Source organism: Sylvia atricapilla, chromosome 7 (assembly GCF_009819655.1).
Source record: "Sylvia atricapilla isolate bSylAtr1 chromosome 7, bSylAtr1.pri, whole genome shotgun sequence".
In the NCBI taxonomy this organism is placed as follows: Eukaryota; Metazoa; Chordata; class Aves; order Passeriformes; family Sylviidae; genus Sylvia; species Sylvia atricapilla.
Genome location: NC_089146.1, coordinates 19,334,532 through 19,358,030, shown reverse-complemented (window position 1 = coordinate 19,358,030; position 23,499 = coordinate 19,334,532). Strand labels below are relative to the sequence as shown.

General features: G+C 41.0%; 2 protein-coding genes across 4 annotated transcripts in view; one reads left to right on the top strand and one right to left on the bottom strand.

The window, feature by feature from the left end:
* CERS6 (ceramide synthase 6) overlaps window positions 1–5,820 on the top strand; it is a 94,955-nt gene extending 89,135 nt beyond the window's left edge. The window contains exon 10 of the mRNA XM_066322863.1: window positions 3,573–5,820. Within this exon, the coding sequence (XP_066178960.1) occupies window positions 3,573–3,734 (162 nt within the window). The 3' untranslated portion in view covers window positions 3,735–5,820. The remainder of the gene's footprint in view (window positions 1–3,572) is intronic.
* Window positions 5,821–15,641: 9,821 nt separating this feature from the next.
* Window positions 15,642–20,460, bottom strand: SPC25 (SPC25 component of NDC80 kinetochore complex). Of its 3 annotated transcripts, none has more exons than XM_066322860.1 (7): window positions 20,439–20,460; window positions 19,220–19,388; window positions 19,060–19,125; window positions 18,146–18,292; window positions 17,900–18,004; window positions 17,499–17,597; window positions 15,642–16,547 (listed from the first exon to the last, which is right to left on the bottom strand). In XM_066322860.1, exons 2-7 carry the CDS (start codon window positions 19,371–19,373, stop codon window positions 16,414–16,416), a joined length of 705 nt encoding a protein of 234 aa, XP_066178957.1. In that variant the 5' UTR covers window positions 19,374–19,388; window positions 20,439–20,460; the 3' UTR covers window positions 15,642–16,413. The 3 variants fall into 3 exon arrangements, with proteins under 3 accessions (XP_066178957.1, XP_066178958.1, XP_066178956.1); XM_066322861.1 differs by having other exon boundaries at window positions 20,435–20,455; XM_066322859.1 differs by lacking the exon at window positions 20,439–20,460 and adding an exon at window positions 19,476–19,585.
* Between the last annotated feature and the right edge of the window lie 3,039 nt (window positions 20,461–23,499).

Genomic DNA, 23,499 nt, shown 5'->3' with positions numbered 1-23,499 from the left:
CTGAACTGAAGTACCTTAGGGAAATCAGATTATAGAAACCCAAACTGCTTTCTTGGGGCTGCCAGTTCTGTTTTTCTTCTTTATAGTAGTTGTTCGCAAAATGTTCATTTCACAGCAGGAAATGATAGCAATAGTAAGGCAAAATTATATTCTGCTGTGTTTGCTAGTGGCACAAGTTACAGATCACAGCCTCTTCTGGGTTTTGGTATTAATGAGCTATTGCAAAGAGCTATGTATTTTCTTTCTAGTGTTCCCAGAGCAAGACTGTTACGGCTAAAATTTAGTGTCTTGCTGCCAGTTGTACATTTGACAGGAAGATGTCACTCCCAGAAATACCAACCCCATTACAGTTGCTGTGCAGACACAGGGTTTATGTGCAGCTGGTAGAACTAACCCTTACAGATCATGTAAAGTCAGGACACTTTGCCTTTAAAGAGCAGAGCACATTGATGTGACTGACCCCAAAGTGAGTGGGATTGTTCTTCAGAAAACTGCTTTCTATGAATGTCCTGGAGAGCTCAGCCAGGCACTGGCAGAGCCTAGAATCTGCCTGCCACTCAGTCTGTCAAAGACAGTGCATTCACAAGCTGTATTTTGCCTGGAGGCCATGCTTTATTTCCCGCTGCTTTTAGCAATTATTAGCCTCAGCTGTCGTGTCTGAATTATACCAGCGACTTCAGACTGCTTCCTACTCTTTCTTCTTACTCTGCTTGTTTATCCTTTCCCTTTTGCTGTGCTGGAAGGCTGGGAAGTGGAACCCCTTGCACGTAAGTTTCTTTAAATTTACTATGCAAAAGATTTATTCTGACAACACTGGTGTTTGTGGTTTAGGTTGGTTTGGTTCTGTTAATTTGTAGTTTCTGCTTGGTATTTATCCATTGTTTGTATTTATATATTTACGTAAAGACTATCTTTAAAGGCTGTTTTCACTTCTTGGTAGGTGTCTATGCATCACCTAAAACCATTCAAACCCACTTTTATCTGTAGTATCTGGGTGCTATTTTGCTGTACCCTTTTTACATACAGAGGTAGATAGATAGATAGATAGATAGATAGATAGATAGATACATACATACATACATACATATGTGTATACATATATATGAATGATATACACACATATATATATATATATGAGATATATATATATATATCAGCAGGATAAGCATCTGCTCTGTCAGCATTTAGGACACACACTTGAGACTGTAAATCTTTCACCTGATGCCTTGGGAAGGCTGACCTAAAACAGAGACTGGACAGAGCTAGAGAATAGAGTAGGTATTTATTGAAAGGCCTTTAGGATACACCTTGGGCAGGACAAGAGCCTGACCAGGGCTACACCCAAGGTGGACTTAGAATGGTCACCAAATGGACGACCGGTTACGAGGTGTTAAACTTTTATAAGTTTTGGTCCCTTTGATATTGGGGTTTAATTGTCCAATTGCAGCTTCAGGTTGTGAGGTCTCATCCTTCTTGTTTCTCCCTTCAGTCCACCGTTGTTTATGCTTTTGGGCCTGAAAGTTGTTCTTGGTCTTCAGCAGTAAAAGGATTTGTTTTGTCTCCCTACTCTGTGAAGAGAGCTTACTAGCACTTATGAGGCTCGGAACTACACCCTTAGGCAGCACAGAATGAAAAACATGAAAGCTAAAACTTGAGGCATCATTTCCCCTCTGGCATCATGCCTTGTAGTTCTAACAATTGCACAGAAGAAGGAGTTAGAGCAGAGTTACACATTTGTAGTAACACAGTGACCAGGTTAGAGATGGATATGTATGACATATATATAGAAGATTAATCTTCCTACAGATCTTAACTTCTTCACTTGCAATGCCATTCTATTTCTGCAATAAAAATAAGAACTATTTTCACAACACATAGCAGATATCCTACAGATAAGTAGTACTGCAAGATGTGTTGCATTCTTATCAGGTTTTAAGTGCAAACACCCTGCTTTGTTGCTGCATTTTAAAAATAAAGAGAGCAGATTCCATGTTTAGCGGAACTGGCCACAGCACAGAATCTTATTTTGATTTTTGGCTTTGGGGGGTAGGATCCTAGCAGAAGAGTTGGCAGTGAATCTGTTAAGAGAATTTAAGTTGATGGAGAGTTGTTCAGTCATCTGGTCTGGCATCACATAGATCACAGGTGCTCAGTACTGTGTGCTGAGACCGTTCTCTTCTGTCTGATAAGGGTATAATTCTAAGTGTATTTCTGTACCCCACCAGCTGCAATATAAAAGTCCCTTTGTATGAAAGACACTGAAGTAACCTATCAATTGAAGCTCTGTAAAGTATGGAACCAAATTTTTGACCTCAACTGAAGTCCAGTTTCATGGTGTCAGAATTGTGGGCTTGCTAGACACTGACATTAAAATCTTTACTTATTGGGAGCTATATGGGAACTGTTTTCTTTTTTCTCTGGTTCCAAGCAGAATAGTGTCACTCAGGTACTGTAATATTGCAAGGGCAACACTGGAAGCCCCAAAGGCAAATGGCTCCTTCTGACATGAGACTGGCATTGTCATGAAGATTTTCCAGAGGAGAGGAGGATTACTGTAAGCAAAAAATTACACGCAGTGGCCCTGTTCTTAAAGTGTTTTTAGTTCTTCAGAAAAATGACTCACCATATGTTTTGCCCCGTTTGATGTCCATTTGCTGTAGTAAAGTCAGCTGTAATTGCCCAGTTGTGGCAACCAGCACAGCATGGATCAATCGTGAAGAAATTGGGATGCTCAGCTATACAAACAGGAGCGGAAGGAGGCATAGAAATGGCATTTGTAGAGCTGCAGGCAGGTTAAACTTCAGACCTTTCTGTTGATGCTGTTTTTTTGTACTACATCTCGTGGACTCCTGCTAGGTTTGGAGATTTTTTTAAGATTTTTCAAATAAGTCAGCTGAAAATTAGCAGGAAATCCCTAGCAACTGAAGTACATCTGGTTCTGAAACACCTTTCCAGTGCAGAGTTGAGCTGTGACTCCTATGTTACGGACTGAACTGGACTATGTCCACATTTTGCAAGTGCTGTTTTCACCACTTGTCTAAAGTCACAGACTAGTTACCTGGTGTGGTGAGTTTCATTTCAAGCAGTACTTGTGTCTCCTCCTGTGAGCACAGAGCACTGTTCCCTGGAGCCATGTGATCTCCAGTTGGGAGATAAGGGGCAGGAAGTTGGGTTGGACGTTTTGTATTACCAGGTCAAAGAGCATCATTGCAAATGAAGGCCATGGAATAAAGGTGTCGTTCCTAGGAGGGCAGAGGGACTAAGCTAGGTTAAATCTGGGAGCTTGGGTTGTTGCTTGCTTCACTCTGTGCAAACCTTTTGCCTTGAGCACTTGGCCAATATACCTTCAGTGCACCAGTGCTGAGTTCTCACCTTGCCTTTGCACATGGCATATGTATGTGCAGACGTGTGTTTGAAGTGAGTGCAGGCAGGCAAAGGCAGGGAAGTGTGCCAGAGCTGACATTGCCTTCAAAGCTCAAATTGAAAACACGTGTGAATTCTCTGATTCTCTTGAACCAAAAAGCTGTTTCCTTGCAGTCACCTACTGCCTACTTCTTTTCCACATTCTCCAGGTAGCAAAGGATGCCCGAAGTGATGTTGAGTCAAGCTCAGATGAGGAAGAAACAGTACCTCGCTCAAAGGCCCCGCACAGCACTGTCGCCACAAATGGGACAAGCGGTGCCAATGGGACAAATGGGTATCTTACTGGTGCCACTTCCTCAGAGGAGCATTAATCCTTCAGCTCAATCATGAGACACGAACAGAACGAACTGTTTGCTACTGGAAGTAAATTATAAGTTGTGAATGCGGTTTATTCATGTATTTCAGCAGCAGAAAAAATTAGGAGTGTCAAAGCATTCTGATAGCGCACTGCCATATTTCCTGTTTGTGAATGAAGACAGCACACCATTCTTTATACGTAGGCATGCTGTATGTGTATGTAACTGACACAATGGGAGCAGTATTTTCACTTGTACGGTCTTATTTATTTTTTATTCTTTTGGGAACCTCTGGACAAAAGGGAATATCCATTCTCAAACCTTGTGTCTTGAATTCTTAGTAATGGAGAGCATCGTGCTCAGATCTCTTCTGTCCATCCCTGTTGCTTTTGCTGAATCTGCTATAAGTAATAGTTGCTTGATTTGTTACTTACAGTAAGATAGAGCATAGCTTTATAGATTTTAGATCTGCTTCAGATATTTTTGCTATCTTTGTGTTTTAAAGTACTGGTTTTGAAGTTGCCTATCAAATCACAGTTACTGTTCCTCCAACATAATTTGGGAAAAAAATGTGATAATTGTGGGGTATATTTTTAGCGTAATTTAAAATTCAATTTGGTGGTTAATTGCGTTAGAAGTAGACTTGATTTGTTGTGCAAATGCCCAAAAGCATTGTTGTCAGCACTTAGGATAAATTAGTTCTTACTTTTGGTTTTTTTGGCCTTTCAATTTTTGGCCTCTGCAGATTTTAGCTTTTTGCAGAGATTTCATGTAAAAAGGTGTTTCTTCAAATGTACCATTCTGAATCCAGACCTAACTCCGAAATTGTTCTTGCATGTTCGCCTGATTGAGAGCAAGGGTGTAATGGAAAAAACAGCAGATGAAAAGTTCATTGCTTCCTCGGACACAGCTCAGTCTAGGTATTGTTCTCAAAATTATTGCCACTTTTTTGGCAGGGTGAAGAGGGAGAAGGCAGAATGTCATACATTACTAGAATTAGTCTATTTTACATGTGTGAGAACTTGAGCAAAATTCACTTAGTGTAATTCACAGCAACCTTTGCATGCTCAGCAGTATTTCATCACCTCTACAAATAAAATTAGGGAGCATCTGTAAAACTATTTTGCATTCCTTTTCCATACAAGATTTACAAATAGTGTCCCAAAGAAGACAAAGTAACACCCTAAGTAAACATCTTTTTAAACATAATATACATACTTCTCCCAGTCTCTAGATCAAAATTGGATATAGGATGCTAAGGATCATACAGCTCTTGCAGGACACTCTTCTGTGATTTGTGACAGCAGTGCCAAAAGTAGGCAGGGTTCTTGGGTAACAGACTCTATGCAACCTACTGTTCAACAGTATTGTGTGTGTGCACACAGAACCAATGTGCTTATAGACCAAAGACATACATCTATATGTATGTATGTATATACATATAGATGCATATAGATACATATATAGAGAGAGATAAAGTTAAAAAATAAAGGAAGGAACAAACCAGGAAAAAAAAAATCTTAAGCATGTCTCCTATATAGAAAGGGATTGGAGGGCAGTGTACAGCTGGAAACTTGAGTAATGAGGTCATTTCTGATTCCTTCCACCTATGCAAATAGTAAAATATAGATGGTTTCTGATGCTATAAAACATGTTTAAAGACTCTAGTTTATACAGACTTCATTGAAGAAAGTTGTGTTGTCACTTCTTTCTTTTGAAAACTGAGATTTGTCCTATTGTACTGGTCACTCTTGAAAACTTCTGAAACTTTTATTATCCATAGAAACTCCTCTGGGTTAGGAAAAAGGAGGTGTGCTAAAAGCAAGATAAGCAAGATTGGAATGGCATGAATGGAAATAGTACCTCAACTTAGTAAAGAATAAAGGTAAGAAAACTCAGAAATTGTAAATCACAAAAGATCTGTCAGTTCTACTACCCACAGAGCATCTTTTGAAAAAGCCAGATAATCTTGCAATCCAGCAGCTGCATAGCTTATATGTCCATGAGTATATTTGAGGGAGCAAGGGAGCCTTACTTAAATCTTCTTCTCCTCAGAAAGTTTCTCTGCCTCTAATTTCTTTCCTGTCTCCGGTGCATTTGATTTCATAGTTATCTGCAGGGTAGGTTATACATGTGAAAATATACTGATTGCAATAGAAAGTATTCTATCCATGGTGTTTGCAGCTGTAAATCCTGTAGTAGTAGTAATTACTGTAAAGATGATGCCAGGACTTTAAAATAAAACTATCTTGGGATATATTAAATTAAGATTATAGTTTGTGAAATCTGACCTGCTAAAATGGTAATGGAGAATATCAATTTAAACAAACCTCTTTCATGATGTTGATTACTACCTCCACTGAACCATTTCCCTTCTGCAAAGATGGTTACAAAAATGACATTCTGGCAAAATATTTTGTCTTACATGAGAACAGAATGTTGCTCTGAACTGTCAACATGCACAACATAGACCACATGGTGCGATGTTGGTGATACCAGGGCATAGAACAGTCCCCAACAACAACCCCTTTGCCAGAGGCCTTTAGTCCCTGTTGCTCCTCTTCAGAAATGCTCTGTAATGTGCATTCAGATGTAGGGTCAAGGCTACAACCTTTGAGATGAGTTACCATCACTACATATGCTGTTAGGGTATCATAGAATCATAGAATTGGAAGGGACCTTGAAGATCATCTAGTCCCCCAAACCCCCTGCTATAAGCAGGGACACTTCCCACTAGACCAGGTTGATCAGGACCTTATCCAGCCTGGCCTTGAACACTGCCAGGGTTGGGGCATCCATAGCTTCCCTGGGCAAGTTGTTCGGTATCTCACCGCCCTTGAAGTAAAGAATTTCTTTCCAATAGCTAACCTAAACTTTTCCCCTCTTTGCTCCAACCTCTTATCAGCTTCATGGCCCTTCTCTGGACATGCTCCAACAGTTCCATGTCCTTCTTATGTTGGGGACACCAGACCTGGCTGCAGTACTCTGGGTGGAGCCTCATGAAAGCATAGGGACAGAATCCCCTCCCCTGCCCTGCTGTCCACATTCCTGTGGATGCAGCCCAGGATACATTTGGCTTTCTGGGCTGCGAGTGCACGCTGATGGCTCACATTAAGTTTTTCATCAACCATCATCCCCAGGTGTCTCCACAGGGTTGATTTCAATTACTTCTCCACCCAACCTGTATGAGTGCCTGGGATTGCCACAACCCAGGAGTAGGACTTTGCATTTGGCTTGCTTGAACTTTATGAGGTTTCCATCAGCCCCCCTCTCAGGCCTGTCATGGTCCCTTGATCCCCACTCTTGAATGGTGCATCTGGGATTGAAACTCTTCCTTTGAGGTTTAAAATCAGTTGCATCTGTGATGTACTGAAGCATGTATGCAGTTGCCTTGGTTCAGCTAACACCCAATGACGTACTTGTCCCCTATAATTCTGGCTTTTTGGAGTCTTTTCTTAGCAGTCTAGGATAAACTTCATTCAGATGTGTCTGGAAAGTAAGCGAGGTAAGAGATTCAAATGACACATTTGGGGAAATAGGGTAAGAGGAAACCTTGAGAACTTTACCAATCTTTACTAAACAATGACTGATCTGTCAAGCTAGAGGTTTATCATAAAAATTAAAAATTCACCTTTTTTTCTGTCTCTAGCAGGAAGGACCAAATGATTTAGTGATCAGACATGGCAGTGTGTTTTAATTAATTGTTTTAACTAATGGGTGTGAAAACTTTGGCTTCATCTTCCGTTCTGCAGAGAAAATGCCATGCAATTGTTTCCTTTTTCATTTGAATTTGTTTGCTTTTCTGATGAAGAGCTTAGCAAGGTGCATTTGGAGGCCATCAAGTATTTAGAGATTAATTGCACATATTTTAGAAGATTGACTGAAATTATTCGCATGGTTCATGGTAAATATGAGACCTTAAAAGGTTCTGTATATTCACACCTTTTGTAGAATTGTCATTTAGTAATTCTATAAATGAGAGTTTTTACTCTATAACCTCTCTGTCTTTGAATTCTATGCTCCTTGTTTATAGTACAGTAAATGACACTGTGGTTGAGATGTTGAAGTAGAAAATTTATTAAATTAGAGCTTATTAGTAAATAGTAAGAATTTGTCTTCTCTCCTAGACAGCCCAGATTATAGTAAAATAAGATTCAGGTTACCCTTTGTGTGCTGTTTCCCATATTGGCATATTTTGTATCAAAAGAAAAGTACATGGTGAGTTGGTGGTTTTGTTTAGTTGTTTTTCGTAAAGAACAACATTGCAGAAAATGGTAAAAATACCTGATCAAACAACAAGGGTGGACATTGGAGTCTTTTGGGTCTTGATCGATGTTAAGTAGTGCTAGTTTTAAAATACCAAAGTGCCCCATGCTGTTTCCTTGTTGCCCTTTTGTAGTTTTTCTATCTGTTATTTATTTAATGATTCCAGCAGAATTGGTACAGGTGTCACAGCTTCGTATCTCTTGCCTCAGCCTGTCACCATTCTGTGACCACGTGATTGCCAATGCCAAATGCTTTTTCTGAGACCCAAGTACATGCACTAAAGCTTTGCTTATAGTGAAGTGATTCTTGTCTTAAATCTGATTCAGGTGAAAATCACTTTCGGGTTCTGAACAGGACATGAGGGCAAAACCTGTGACCCTGCAGCACGTCACTGATGATCAATGCTGGTTGATTGAGACACTCAGTGTTTTACACAGTGTTCTAGTAGGAAGCCTGATGCCCATTTCATTCTTCTCATTACCACAGCCTTCTGTATCTCAGAGAAATATGGGCTACCATTGGTTTTATACAGCTGATGCTTTGGTATTTTTTTAATCTCTTTGCTACAACTCATTTTTGTATGTCTCCTATTGTCTACTTCCTGTGCCATTTGTGGGAGAGGAGTATTAAATACTTTTTACCCTTCTTGTAATGTACACCCTCTTAGGCCTAACTTCAATGTTCTGCAAACTACAGTTGCCTTTAAACCATGAAGCAAAACCAGTTTGTATTACTTGTTTTGACTGGTTTTGATTTGGAACAGAGACCTAATGGGAACTTCACTAAGACAACATTATTCTTTTTTCTCTTTCTTTTAAAAAGCTCTAGTGGAGGTTTGGAAAGATGGTGTACATGCATAGCCTTTAGGCTGTAAAGATTTCTGATTGTAGTTGCAATGAAAACACAGTGTTTGAGTGTGTCTCTACAGAATTCTCAATCTTTGAAATTGCTTTCAATTAAAAAACTGGAGGAAATACCATGAAAGGAGGTTTGGATTCATGTAAATGATCACACGTGTCAAACAAAAGGCAAAAAATACTGTCTTACATGACTTAAAATGGACACAACAAAACACATTTTCTGGCTTTTGCTGAGCTTCAGCTTTTTGCTGTTCTGAGGTTTAACTTTACACAAGCTCTCATACCATATGTGCATGTTGACTGCTGCCAGTCAGGGTGAGGCAGATGACACATTTTCACCTGTGTTTTCATGACAATCCTGTGCTTGAGCAACTCTTTCAGAAATGCAGTGATGTGTAGGAACTCCACTGTTCTGGATACAGTTATGCACTAGCTAGAAGTCCTTTCATGTATTGCTATTGTGTGGAACTTTGGGAGTTATTTTGTCTTTTATTTGACTGGGTTTGGGGTTTTTTCTAATACGGAGAATAATTATTCCTCATAAAATCTCTGGAACCAACCAGTATTGTTGGCTATTTTAATTTGGAGACACTTTCATAATAAACATAAGTATTAGAAATGTAGTTCTTGTTTTCTTATTTTTTCTATGAGATACAGCCAATGTTTTCTTTTGTTTTAGCTCAAAGATTGTTACCCACACTTTAGACTCCAGCACTTTTTGGACAGATCCAAGTGTGTCTTTGCTTTGTTCACCACTGCAGTATTTTATGTTATTTCTTGTATGAAACTGTAACAGGAAGTGTTTGAAGGACAAGTTCTCTCTATCCAAATTAAAATATTTTCATTACCAAAAAAAAAAAAAAAAGGACATTTTTCTACAATTTAAACATCAAAATTTTGCATGGTAATAACTCCTGAATGTCCAGCTGGGCCCACGTTGGAAAAGCTGTCTCTTTTCAGTCTAGGTGAGCAGGGTTTCTTAGAAATAGACATTCAGATGTTTTCTTTTAGGCGAAACTGTCATTGAGCAAAGCACCACCTAATAACTTTTTGTGGAAGTGAGAGAAAAGAGCCTCTTTCATCCAGTGGTTCTCCTAAGGAAAAGCTGCAGCTCACCAAAGTAAAGCCTACAAAACACCATTATCAGGCAGGTTTTGGTGCAGCATTTAAAGATGATGAGGAAGTCTGCCAAGCCACTGATGATTCTTGTAGAGGGATTTCTTAAATGCAGAGTTCTGTGCAACACTGACATGTTCCTGAGCTTCTGTCTTTCAAAGGTAATTGTTTACATGTGACACAAAACTGTTAGCTTTTAGTCACTGCAAAGTGCAATATAAAATTAAGTATTAGAAGTTGAGTGTTGTGGGTTTTGTCATAAAAGCAACATGACCTACTTGTAAGGTTACTGCTATACTTCACTGATTAGATGAAAAGGTAATGTATTCTTTTAGGCTACTGGCTGGCAACACATATTTACATTCCCAAATTAATGCTCTTTTAAAGACATTAAAAAACACCATAGTGGGTAGGGTTTTTATACTTTTTGAACACTTCGAAGCGTAAGGTAGTCTCAGAAAATACTGCGCAGGTTATTACTCCCTTTTCCAACCAAGCAAAGTCCCTGTACGACTGCCATATTTCTTGCATATTTACCCAACATTTTTGCAGTCTCCCCTCACAAAAAAAGTCCTGAAACCCAGAGATGAAATGTGATCCTTCCTTAATTAAACTTGCATCAGCTTTCTCACATTAATCTAACTAGCAATTTTATGTCCTATTTCTGAGCCTATTACAAAGATAACCTCACCTTTTAACTCCCAGTAATGGCAAATTTAATTACTGTTGCCCTAAGGTATCTTTGAAGGAACTGCTTCCCACCAGAAAGGCTTGCTGTTTCATAGTTATTTTTGTTTAGTCTCTCATTTAAGCTTAATTTAAACTTAATTCATACAAAGGATTTAGGTGTTCCTGGATCTCATTTTAATATGTGGTTTCTCACTAAGCTATCTCCCAAGTGAGATCACTGCCCATAGCTGTTACTTTATGGGACAGACTAATCCTATTTCAATTCCAGAAAAGGAATTGAAAGTTGCCTCTAGTGACACCCCCTGGACTGGGTGGATGTAAACAACAGCAGGACTGCTGTCCAGACTAGAAGCAGCTGCCTTTTCATGTGAATTTTTTTAATAACTGTTCCACTTCAATACCAATTCCCTACTAACTGAATCTCATTTTTTCAAAGGCTTTTTGTTAATGTGTGAACCACTGAGATTACCGATAGTTAAGGTATGATGGTCTGCACTACTCTTGCAATTTGTCCAAGCATCCAGCACAGAGCTGTTTTGCACAGAACTCCTCTATAAGATTTGACAGGTAACTATTATAAACTGCCAACTGTATTATTTGGGAGAAGAAGAAGGGGTTGCTAGCAGCAAAGGGAAACAGCAGGATCAGTTCAGAGCAGTAAACCATCTTTCTCATGGAAATTGCATGCACATTGACTGTGTATTTCATATTCTGATTCAGTGGGATGCCATTAGCACAACATTTAGTAAAGGTGATCTCTAGTGTACTGCAGTCCCAAGCAGACTGTCAGAATTGTGGACTAACCTTAGAGAAGGCTGGAGCCTAAAATGACAGGTAATTACTGCACCGTTGCAGTTGACAGCATTGACAATCACATGCCAGAAGAGTATTTTCCTCTTTCCTTTAGAAACATGGCTTATCACACGGCTTATCTACCTTTGCAAGCGTAGGAAAATACAGGCCAGGAAGTCACGCTGATACAATACTAAAAAACCACAATTACCAATTTGCTGCACTGTCTTTCCATTAGGAGGCTGTGTCATACATGAAGTTAGATAAGCAAATTTCTCTCATTAGCTTAGCATGGGAAGTTAAGTATTAGTAGTTTGCCTGCTTTTAACCTATGCAGTAAGCATTGCCATTAATGTGTTGTGCTATAACTTAGCTAGTAAACCACGCATGAGGTCACCTGTCACTTCGACCTATTCCTCGCTTAGCCAAAAGGTTAATGTATGCAGTCTTCTCTTAAAAGCCTGGATTCTTTCATGGTAATTGCAATTGCCATCAGTATGAAGTGTAGCATGCTTCTACATCAAAACCGTGATACAGAGCTGGTGTTCTAACAGACTTGTTTCTCTGCCCAGCCAGTTATTCCAGCTGAAGCTGTGGTGTAGAAGATAATGGATAATGAAGAATTGAGCCCATGATCCAGTAGCCAGTGAAAAATAATCCATTGAGGCAAGTCAGTCAAAGAGCATGTTTCCACATAGAGGGTTATCCATCAGAGACAAAACAGGTGAGTCAGTAGCAATTAGCATTGTTCAACATGCTGTGACTGAAGGGGAAGCAAATCACACTGACGCTAATTGTATCTTATTTCAATTAATCATTTCAGTGCATAACTATTTATATATATATTAAAAATGTCATATGAAAAACCACCACATACTTGTATGACTAAACACTATTTTTAGCTTCTGTCAGTCTCCCCAGCTTATTTCAAATGTGTTGCTCAGTTAGTCCAGATTTGAAAAGGAGATTGTGTTGCAGCTATCCCTGTCCTTATAATGTACTTAAAGTCAGCAGGCAGGTAGAGAGGAGAGCCACAGATCAATGCACTGGATGAAGCATGGGCAGGGTGCAACTGGTGTCCTGCAGCTTTAGCAGCAGCAAAGCAGGGGCCAAACTGGCTTAACTCAGGAGTGGTTCTATGGCTGATCCTGAGACTGAAAAGAAGAGCTGAGATTCTCAGTGAAGAGAAAGGCACTGTTTAAGGACAAACCCACAGATCTGTAAAAATCAGGCTTCATTGCCTCTGCTTCTGCTTCTTCTTATAACAACGTAGTTATAAGCTCAGGAATCTAAAGGGTTCTCTGTGTGTAGAGCTGTCATATTAGGGATAATATGGATTAAAAGAATGAAGTGTCACCATCTGGCAATCAGAGCCATTCCTCCCAACCCTTCAGGCACACAATGCTGCTTCAGTAATAAAAGCCTCATGTAGCTGAATTGCAACTACTGCTTTCAAAAGGGTAAGACTGATACCACAATCATTTAGTATAGCTTATTCACACAGTTAAAATACATACTCTTACTCTGCCTGTGGGACTGATTTATGTGTGCATATGTTTGTTATGTCACGTTCCGCAGGGCTTTTGAAGTTATAAATCACAAGTGAGTTCACAGCAATGTTATGGTAAGACAATGACAAAACTAATTTAGACAGTTTCAATGTACTTAATAAATTCAGTTTATTGACACATTAAAGAGAGTATGATACAAGCATAACGTAACTTCTATGTCTTTTTTGATTTTCACAAGTGTAGCCAATACTTGTTTGTGTTTCAAAATACATCTAAACTAAACACCTCCACTCGTTTGCATAGGTGTGTAAAAACCAGTTCTGTTAGCCAGAAGGACTCTCACAGTAATTTGATTTACTTTCAAATCTAACCTCCAGCTAGCATACAAACAATAGTGATTAAATATATTTAACACATATGCTATTAACATCTAATATTACTTTGTCTTCCTAGCAGTCTTTAAATTCATAGTGTATTTCCAGTATCTCATAAATTCAACACATTTCCCGCAGATTTTTACAACATGGCGCAAATTTGATGAGGTGCTGAGCACCAGTACAGCAGCAGTTTGCTCTAAGGTCAGCATTAGCTCATGGCCCATGAATTTCAGACTTGTCCCTTGGTAGCTAAGTATGGGTCGGCACTTTGAAAGGGAAAGCAATGCTCAGCATTGGGCAAACTGATTTATGAAAAAAGCCTTTACTGACCTTTAAAATCTGTGTCTGCCTTAAGATCCTGCTAATATATGGAGCACCAGAATTAGCTGATTGTGTGTCACAGCCCCTAAGCTTCATGCTGCTTTTGAGCTCAAGAACTTTCCCATCTGCTCTTTGGGACATTTCAGTCTGTACCTGTGTACTCTCCAGCACACTGGGTTCCCAATAACTGCATCTGTTGGGTCAGTCTATTGCGTTATCCTGGTCATCTTTACTATTATTTGACATCACTGTATTGTGCAGCTTCATAACAAATAGAAAACAGAAATAGAAAATTCCAAATTATCACAGATCTAGGTGTGTGGCATTCTATAAGCACTAAGTGCACGTTTAAAACAAAGGTTTTAAAATGTCAGGACAGATATTCCACTAGAATGAGGCTGTTTCATGGAACTCACAGGCCAGTTTCAATCATATTTTAGAGCATGTAAAGAAGCAAATCTATTGTATACACCCTCCTAGCTTTAACCCACTTTTAGAATGTGTGGCTCTGTTTTAGTGGAAGTAAAGATCTCTGTCTGATTTGCTCTGGCAAATATAAGTAGGTACATTATTCTAGCTCCAAAAAGAGTTGTAAAGGTTTATATTACACACAATAAATATTTCACACTTCTTGCTTTAGGCATATGCACAGGACATTTACAACCAGGCACATCATATTCTCTAGCAAATAATTTCTAAGAATGTATATTCCAATAAAGTAGTTGTCACATATTTTATGTTCTGTGCATAGCAATTTTGACAAATTCATTTTGTCACCAACTACTCATGCCTGGGATTAACAAGAAAAGAAAATGGCACTAAGTTTGAACATCTGTTTTCATTACTCAAGGCATTTCAGTTTTTCTCCTGTGAAGATGATCAAATCACATATGTTACAGAGGGTGTCTGTGCAATATATACACCCTTAATGATTAAACAGCTCCACTTAAAATCATGGAAATGAGGTGGTTGTGTTGTGCCTGGCTTTTTGCTTTCATACAACAGCTGTAAACTATTTGGTTCAGCATGCTGAAATTTACTTTCTGAGTAGCTCAGAGTTGCTTGGCACCAACAGGTGAAGTAGGGCAAGGGTATGCTTCAGAATGAATAGTCATTCTGGATATGAGGGCAATGCCTTTAGTGAGAAGCCAGAAGGGACAGGCTTTCCCACATGGAAGGTAAGGGCTTCTGTACAAGGAAGAAATGCCAACTGCAGCCATAATGCCTTGGAGAGATGACAGAAATGGGAAGTGCTGGCTCAATACATTTTTTTAAACTCCTGGCTTGTCAACTGACATCCATAAAAATGCCTACAGCATTCTTTTAGTGGTAGAAGCAATTAGTTGAAAAAAACACCTGTAACTTAAATATCCCTGTTAATCTGATTGAAAAGGAAGCAAATACACTAATGAACAATGAGAACCTTGAAGTCAGGCTCCCATCCCTTGCCTCTTTATCCCATTGCCAGTTACAGAATGCTCAGGGAGGACACAGGGCTCATGGACAAAGCAGAAACTGAGGATTTGTTTGATTTGGGCTGTCACTATAGCAGTGCTTAGTAATTCCCTGCTGTTCCAAAATTGCAGTGTAATCAGTTGGCACCTTTACCCTTCTTACTGCTCTTTGTGTACAACTGGCTCTACCACAAGAAAAAAAATCAATAGGGCACACCAAGGAAAACGATGCACTATTTAGAAACCAGAAAATTATGCCCCATAGGGTAGAAGAAATAGAAGATTTTATCTTTTACTTTTTTTTTGTTATGTTGCACTCTTAGAAGGGTGTAGTCTATGGTGAATCCATCAAGCTGTATGGTTAAGTTTAGACAAACTAAGTGATTTAAAATACAGTTCACATCTGACTGGGAAATACTTCCAACTGTACTGAGAATATCGGATCAGATCAGATCAGATCTGATCAGCAGATTTAAATATACCTAAGTGACTAGGTCTTACATATTAGTTTTTGATTCACTAGAATTTCTAGGACTGAAATTAGTCAAGACTTTATTTGAACTATGGTATATCATCAAATGAAGCATTTTCTTTCTTATTGCAACAGTCCTTTTATATTTCTGTAAAAATGAAAACACTTTACAAGATAGAAAAAGAGTATTTTAAGTCAAAGCTGAGCACTGTGGTAGTAACAATCTTCTTGATAAGATGCAAAATACACACATGATTTATCTGTCACCACTATATTTCATACATTAATATATTATACTTCAGGCTTTGCAATGTCAAAAGATTTCCAATGACAAAGTTTAACAGACCAGAAGGAAAACAACCATGCATGAACAGAAATGCTAGCACTGTAGAGCACAAGTTAGGGTAAAAATCAAGGCAATAAGCTACGACACAAGTAACTGAAGTGCTAAGCTTCAACACACTTTTTGTTTTTATATGTTTCAGGCCTATTTCAATGACACAGGAACCTGAAACACACATCAATGCTTTCAGAAAAGATACACAAACTACAGAAGGTACTTTATTTTGCTTATCTCCCTGGGATAGCTAAACACAAATCATTATATCATTAATGCATGTCCTGGATCAAAAATGTCCACAGACAATCAGTTAAGGCAGTAGTTGGTGATACTGTTGTTCCAAGAATGACCCAAAATGTGTCTAGGTAACAGTGGACTAAAATACTGCTTTTATTATCTTTATTTAGAAAGTAAGAGTCAGTCATGGATAAATACACCATTTCACCAACAGGAAGAAGAGTGCTCTACACCCAGAAAAAGAGGTATAAACTAGTTTCATGCAGACTGTTTATATGATAAAGCAGTGAAAGCTTTTCTGATGTTGGCAACAAATGCAGAAAAATTGTTAGTTTCTCTCAGTTTGAGCTGTAACTCTGCAATACAGTCCAGAGGAGGAGTACAGGAAGTCACTATAATGACACAAATTAGCAAAAGATTAGACTACTATTAAAAAAATACATCAGTATCAGTGGTTTTCCACACCTAAGAAATACTAATGTAGTTTTTTCTTTTTATGTCTTAGCTTCCACCTGCATTTATTTTTGAGTAGCCTCATTTTCTTCCCACAAAGAGAAAGCCTCAAAGAACATTAACAGGATTTTTCATTTGCTGACCTCCCACCCAGTGCTTTGCTCCCATCTGAATTGTTACAGCAATTCCCAGGAATCCACAGCCTGCTCAAAATCTGAAACACATTCCTAAACCATTTTGTTGCTCTGCAGGCAAGCAGATTGTAAACTGATGTAGCCCAGCATGTGATAGAGTTTTAACTTCAACAGTTTAAATGTTGAAATGAAATGTGAACTAGTAAAACCAGGAATCTGTTCAGTTCCTACCTGGAAGCATGGCAGAGCCCCAAAAAGGTCTGTCTAGAAGCTATCCAGCACTTAAATTCCATAACTAAGTAAGATCCATATAGCCAAACCAGCTTTGAAATCCAAAAGATTTATAGAAGGGGAATGCTGGATTTCAAGTTTTATTCTTTCACCTACATCACCCTTTTTCTGCCCTCTAGGCTTCTGGAACAAGTTGAAATATGCCTGTCAGCATTCACACCCACTGTAGCAGAAACAAACTACAAAATGATGCATCCTTATGTCTCTATATCCTCCTTCTCCTGCTTTGCTTGGTACAAAGTTAACAGCATCTCCCCAAATGGAGAGCAGTGAAGATATGCAGTTGAATTTTCATATAAGTTAACAAGATAACATAATAAAAGAAATAATATTACCACGGCAAGATTTTCCATTCAGAAATTGGAAGATAAAAGATTACAACTGAACTTCACTTCCCTCCTCTCCTTCTCTCTAACAGAGGTGTCAGATTCAGTCCTCTTATTTAAGTATTCAAAATTCACATACCTTCATAGTCCCCTTGTCCATTTATAGAAATGGTACATATATATGGCTTGTCAGGATCTTTGTGGTCAATATGTCTGAATATAAACTGTAACTGCTCATCTAAAATGAACACAGAGTTAATTAAAACCATTAACCTCTGCTACAGAGTCACAATGATGACTTAAAATCACAATACAAAGTTAGTTTCAATTAATATTCTTAGAACACTGACAAATTAAGCTACCCTGGTCTCTTTGCAAGACAAATGCATTTCAGCATATTTTGCCATTTGAGGGACAATTGTAGTCGCTGGGCTAAGCCAGCTGATCAGGTGTGTAAGTTATGGGCCCTTCACAGCACAATCCAACATGAACCACATTGTATCAATGCCCACAGACACTGTGGAAAATACAGAAACTTACCGTGAATTCTACGCATCTCCAATCCAAGATGCTCTTCAAACAGTGTTTTAATCTTGCTCACTTGTTCCACTTTCTCCTTGGCAGCGTTACTTTTAGAAGATTTTACTAGAATGTAAAATCCATTTTAAGTATGAATTAAAGGCAAAACAAGCACATAAAACGATTTAGAACAGCAGAAAACCCATAAAGAGCAAGTGTTGAACAGAACCCCTCCTTCTATTTACTCACTATCCTTTTCTTACTTACTTTCCATTTTCTTCTTCAACTCTTCTTTAAGCTCTTGGATGCTGTCATTCAAGTTCTTCTGCTGTTCTTCTTCTTGATTTAGCTTTGGTTTTATTTCTGTCAACTGCTCCTCCTTTTCTGCTATGTATTTGCTCTGCTGGACAATCTCTGAACAGAGGCAAGAAAATATGAACATACACAGTTAAGTATGTCCCTGCTATTTAAAACTTTAGTAGTTTGAAATTATTTACATGAATAAAACACAGTGGAATGCATGGTACTTTAGCTGCAGAGAGAAGTCACCTTAGCTATACCAAGAGCATCAAATTAAAGCTTGAAGTGAAAGTTATTCCTAAGAGAAGCTATAAAGTATGCAGCTGCACTGCTACTTTAATCAGATAAAATTTGTTTCACTATTATACACCTTCAAAGTATGAAGATCGTGATTCCTGCCGACAGATAATACCAGAAAGAAAGAATGGAAACACTGACTGATATGAGAGTTCCAATAATTTTTTACCTGATATTCTGAAGTTTACAAAATTCAGACAAGTTAACCCTAGACTGATGAGCTGAAAGTATTCTCTTACTAATATGGAAAAGGCATAAATAACCTCACAATACTTAGTTTTACTGAGCAATTCAATTTACTTTTCCTACTGCAGTCAGAAAATTCTGATACTCAACTGTTTTAAATACTCATGCTCTATGCAGAAAACGTCTATATTTTTGCACCATCAATGAAGTTTTAAAACAAATTGCTTTCGACTTGAAATTTACATTGTAAATTTACACTGTAACCAACCGATTATGTTTGGGTATAATTCTGTCTTTATTCTGATGTTATTACTTAGTTTTTTAAATGTGAAGTTAAACATACTATTCAGCTGTATTAAGTTAATTTTATAAAGGTTGGATACAATAAATAACCGTACCATTGTTATACTCCTGAATTTTGTCAATCATCGGGTCCTCTTCTTTCAGCTTCTGGGACCATTTCTCTGTAAGGGAAAGTTATTTCAGTTATCTGAAGAAGTTTGATGATCACTTGCAAAAAGGAGAGATAACAGGAACATAAAGCCTTGTGTTTTTTACTTGAAAGAGCTTCAATAGTCTGTTTGCACAAATCTCTCAGCGCTGAAGTCTGATTGTTCTGTTCAGTGCCGTAACTGATTTTAAACTGGATCCAAAACTCTTTCATATCTTTTTCAAAGAGCGATACTTCATCTTCCGCCTGCGCATTACTCATAGCGCTGTAGCAAACCTGTAAGAGAACAGATGCAGCGTCAGGACACGGGAGGCAACGGCGGCAAGTATAACTCACAGGACAAACGCTCAGGGCTGATTTTACCGCTCCGCGTTGTTGTTCAAACTTCTCCGAGCAAGTTGTTTTTTGTCGTTACCACTGACTCAGTGGGAGCCGCGTTTCCCTCGCAGCTCTCCCAGCACTCGGCTACTACGCCAGGGCCCCGGCAGCGCCCCGGCAGGGTCCCGGCAGCGCCCCGGCAGGGCCCCGGCAGGGTCCCGGCAGGGTCCCGGCAGCGCCCCGGCAGGGCCCCGGCAGGGTCCCGGCAGCGCCCCGGCAGCGCCCCGGCAGGGTCCCGGCAGCGCCCCGGCAGGGTCCCGGCAGCGCCCCGGCAGGGCCCCGGCAGGGTCCCGGCAGCGCCCCGGCAGCGCCCCGGCAGCGCCCCGGCAGGGTCCCGGCAGGGTCCCGGCAGCGCCCCGGCAGGGTCCCGGCAGCGCCCCGGCAGCGCCCCGGCAGCGCCCCGGCAGGGTCCCGGCAGCGCCCCGGCAGGGTCCCGGCAGCGCCCCGGCAGGGTCCCGGCAGGGTCCCGGCAGGGTCCCGGCAGCGCCCCGGCAGGGTCCCGGCAGCGCCCCGGCAGGGCCCCGGCAGGGTCCCGGCAGCGCCCCGGCAGCGCCCCGGCAGGGTCCCGGCAGCGCCCCGGCAGGGTCCCGGCAGCGCCCCGGCAGGGTCCCGGCAGGGTCCCGGCAGCGCCCCGGCAGGGTCCCGGCAGGGTCCCGGCAGCGCCCCGGCAGGGTCCCGGCAGCGCCCCGGCAGGGCCCCGGCAGGGTCCCGGCAGCGCCCCGGCAGCGCCCCGGCAGCGCCCCGGCAGGGTCCCGGCAGGGTCCCGGCAGCGCCCCGGCAGGGTCCCGGCAGCGCCCCGGCAGCGCCCCGGCAGCGCCCCGGCAGCGCCCCGGCAGGGTCCCGGCAGGGTCCCGGCAGCGCCCCGGCAGCGCCCCGGCAGCCCCGCAGCCCCTCAGCCCCTCAGCCCCCGGAGCCGCCCCCGCTGGGCCAGGCCGGGCCCGCACCCACCGCGTCCGCGCCGCGCCGCTTCCCGCCACCAACGGCCGCTCCCGCCCGCCCCGCAGCAAGCGCGCCGCTGATTGGCTGAGGCCCGGCGGGCCGTTGGGGCGGTGAGGAGCGCGGGGCGCGGCCTCCCCGTGGCGGGCCCGGGCTGTGAGGGGGCGGCCGTCGTGAGTGCCGCCGGGCGTCTGGGCACGGCTCGTGGTGTGCTTTGTGCGAGGCCGGCGATGGGAAACGGTGTGCTCCGTGCTGAACAAACAGCCCGGCTCACTTACGCTGCTCTGAAGCTGCAGCTTGTGTCCAGTGTCTGGTTTACTCACGGAACACACTTGCGGTAACCAGTCTTAAATTTTGTGAGTTTCCGACTTGCCTTTTAATTCGCCCGGCCGGAATTCTCTCAAAAATGTGGATGAAGCTCGTTCTGACAGAAGGCTGACCTGCAGGGGTAATCGCAGTCCTTTTTGATGTGAACAAAAGCACCATACAGTAGCCCTGCCTGTACCCAAACAAATGCCATAGTGAGCTTGCTCTTTATGACAGTGTGACTGGTTTTTCTCCAGTTGTTTATATTCGCTTTTAGCTCTTGATAGTTCATGATCCAAGGCAGCAACCTTCGGTTTATTATGAAAGCTACTTTTAATAATTCTGTTACCATAGCTAATGAATTACTCCCAATTTTAGTTTATGCCAGTACTACTTAGATAATTCCAGAATAATGTATATTTAGCCTGGCTTTGAGGATTGCTGTCTAAAAGTGCTAATTACTGTCTTCCAGCTGTGCCATGCATAGTGAAGTCTGAGCTGGGACCACCGACTGTTAGTTCCATTACTCTTGTACAAACTTCTTGTATAAACACTTCTACCCCACTGTATTCCTGTCTTGTTTGAATTGGACGCACTGTTCTACACATTTCACAGGTTCCTCAGCATTGTTCCTAAAGCTAATAGACCCCTGTTTCTTACCTGCTTCACCCTGAAATGTACTGAAGTTGGGCTAATCCAAGGATGATTACCCAGCCATGTGTGAATTTGGGCACTATGGACCTATACCTTATGGCTTTTTTTTTTATTTAGGAACATTTCGTGCCTAGCCAAGTGCATGCTGTTAGTATAAAGTTTCAGTGTTGCCCTGACCTCATTAGCCTTTACTATTTGAGCTCATAACTTTCTGAATAGACAATTTCCCCAGGCCCTGGAGTTTAAGTTAAACTAACCTAAATAACCCATGTTTTCTAATCCATAATCTTCTGGTGGGTTTTACAGCTGCTCTCTTCTGAATCCTTTTGTTAAGACGGACAATGGGTTCACCTCACAGCTGGCACTAGCTCAAAAATGTTAGGTATTTCTTCTTCATCAGTGAAGTTTTCTAGATTTCATTAATCCTTTTCCTTTGTTTTACACTTTCACCCACCAGAGACTAAATACAGCCTGTGACATTTACTGGCAGAAGCCGTACCTTGATTGATCTCTTTCCCAATTGAGTTAGAGGTTTTGAGAGACAAGAACTGTAACCTACTATAACCTATCTTCAGCCTTTCCCGCTAATGTCCACCATCACTTTGCCAAGTGCGTGTTTCAGGGAAGCGTGGTGATTTTGGCAAGTCCTAATTTTCAATTCCAACTAATGGTTTTTGCCAGCCACAAACAAGAATGTGGCCTTATGGCCCAGACTAGTGCAGGTCAGATGCTTCTTCAGTCCTCTGCTGGGTCTGATTCAAGAGGCCCCATAGACAGAAATGCTGGCAGCCAACTCACTGTAACTCTAGCCCGGACAATTGTTCTGAAATGTTTTTTTCTAAATATCTGTCCTAGCAAGCCATGGACTAGTTGGATGGGAAAACTTTCAATGATAATTTACCCTATTTTTAACACTATGAGCTTGGCTGAATACAATTAATTGTGCTATATACCCCTTTTCTGCATTTTCCAGCTCTTCATGGGTATCCTTTTACCCCCAGGTTACTTGATTAAACTCAAGGTTCCAAGGGGCACAGCAGCAGCTGCAGGCTGACAGTTCCCTGCAGTCAGACTGAAAGGTGGAATACTGCCAACAAAAATCTGCTACTTTAGTTTATTGGTAACAGAAAGTCCATCCTGGGCTGTTCCAGTGCTGGGTTAAGAGTCACCTGAAAATTTTACCTCAGGGTTGGAGAGCTGCTTTAGCTTAGGAGGACATTCTAAAGGAACACAAAATTGACAAGCTGGTGCTAATAAACAGACTCAGCTACTTCTTGTGGCAGGTTTCTCGCTCCCCGGGCTATGGTTGCCATAGGGCTAGTTTTAAGAATTAGAGCAGGCTGGATTGAGGGATTAGAGAATGACAGTAAAAAAGAAATCTTGTTGGATAGGGAATTGAAAAAATGAATTGGAGGTTGTTGTGCTAATGTGTTCGGTTCCATTTCTCCCTGCAGTTGATGGAACTTAAAGGAGTTTTATCCTCTCTAGGTTGCTTCTAATTTCTAAAAGGTAGCTCTTCATACTTAAAATAAGTATAATTCCTTAGATGTAACTTTTTCATAGGCATGCCAGAATTGTATTCCTTGCATTGTTTGTGTAATTTAGACTTGCACTTATAAACGCAATATCATGTAATTAGATTACTAATTTACATTACTAATGTAAACAAGTATTAAGGTCTGGCAGGTCTGGTTATTGTTATAGTGCACAGATTAGTTTTGTTGGCTTTGTGTGCTTGCATAGTTAACTTTATAGCAAAGAATAATGACTATACTAACTTGGAAAGATCAGATTAAGGTGGCAGAATGAGAAGGAGACTGGGTCATGTTAACTATTGTTAGACCTCTATTGGTCAGTCCAACCTTAAAGAAAGCTGGGGTCCAATGAGGAATGCTTGAGGGCATGGGATAAAAAAGAAAGTAAAAAAAACCAGGAGAGAGAGCCTGCAAGTGTCTTGAAATATTCTTCTCTTCTAATTCAAAAACTGAGGTGTATTTTCTCAGTGTTCCACTTAGAAAACATTCACGTCTGAGAGAATACCTGTCAGCTGTTGTATACAGTGTCTGCTGGTGAATTTAGTAAATTGCCTGTTATTCCTTGTAGTTGGTCCAGT

Bases quoted from the DNA above. Each gene is read 5' to 3' on its own strand.
- SPC25 (XM_066322860.1), bottom strand. From the start codon at position 19,373: ATGAGTAATGCGCAGGCGGAAGATGAAGTATCGCTCTTTGAAAAAGAT. The intron at 19,126-19,219 runs GTAAAAAACACA...TTTCCCTTACAG, and splicing joins GACTATTGAAGCTCTTTCAA to AGAAATGGTCCCAGAAGCTG. The intron at 16,548-17,498 runs GTATGTGAATTT...GTGTCATTATAG, and splicing joins TGGACAAGGGGACTATGAAG to TGACTTCCTGTACTCCTCCT.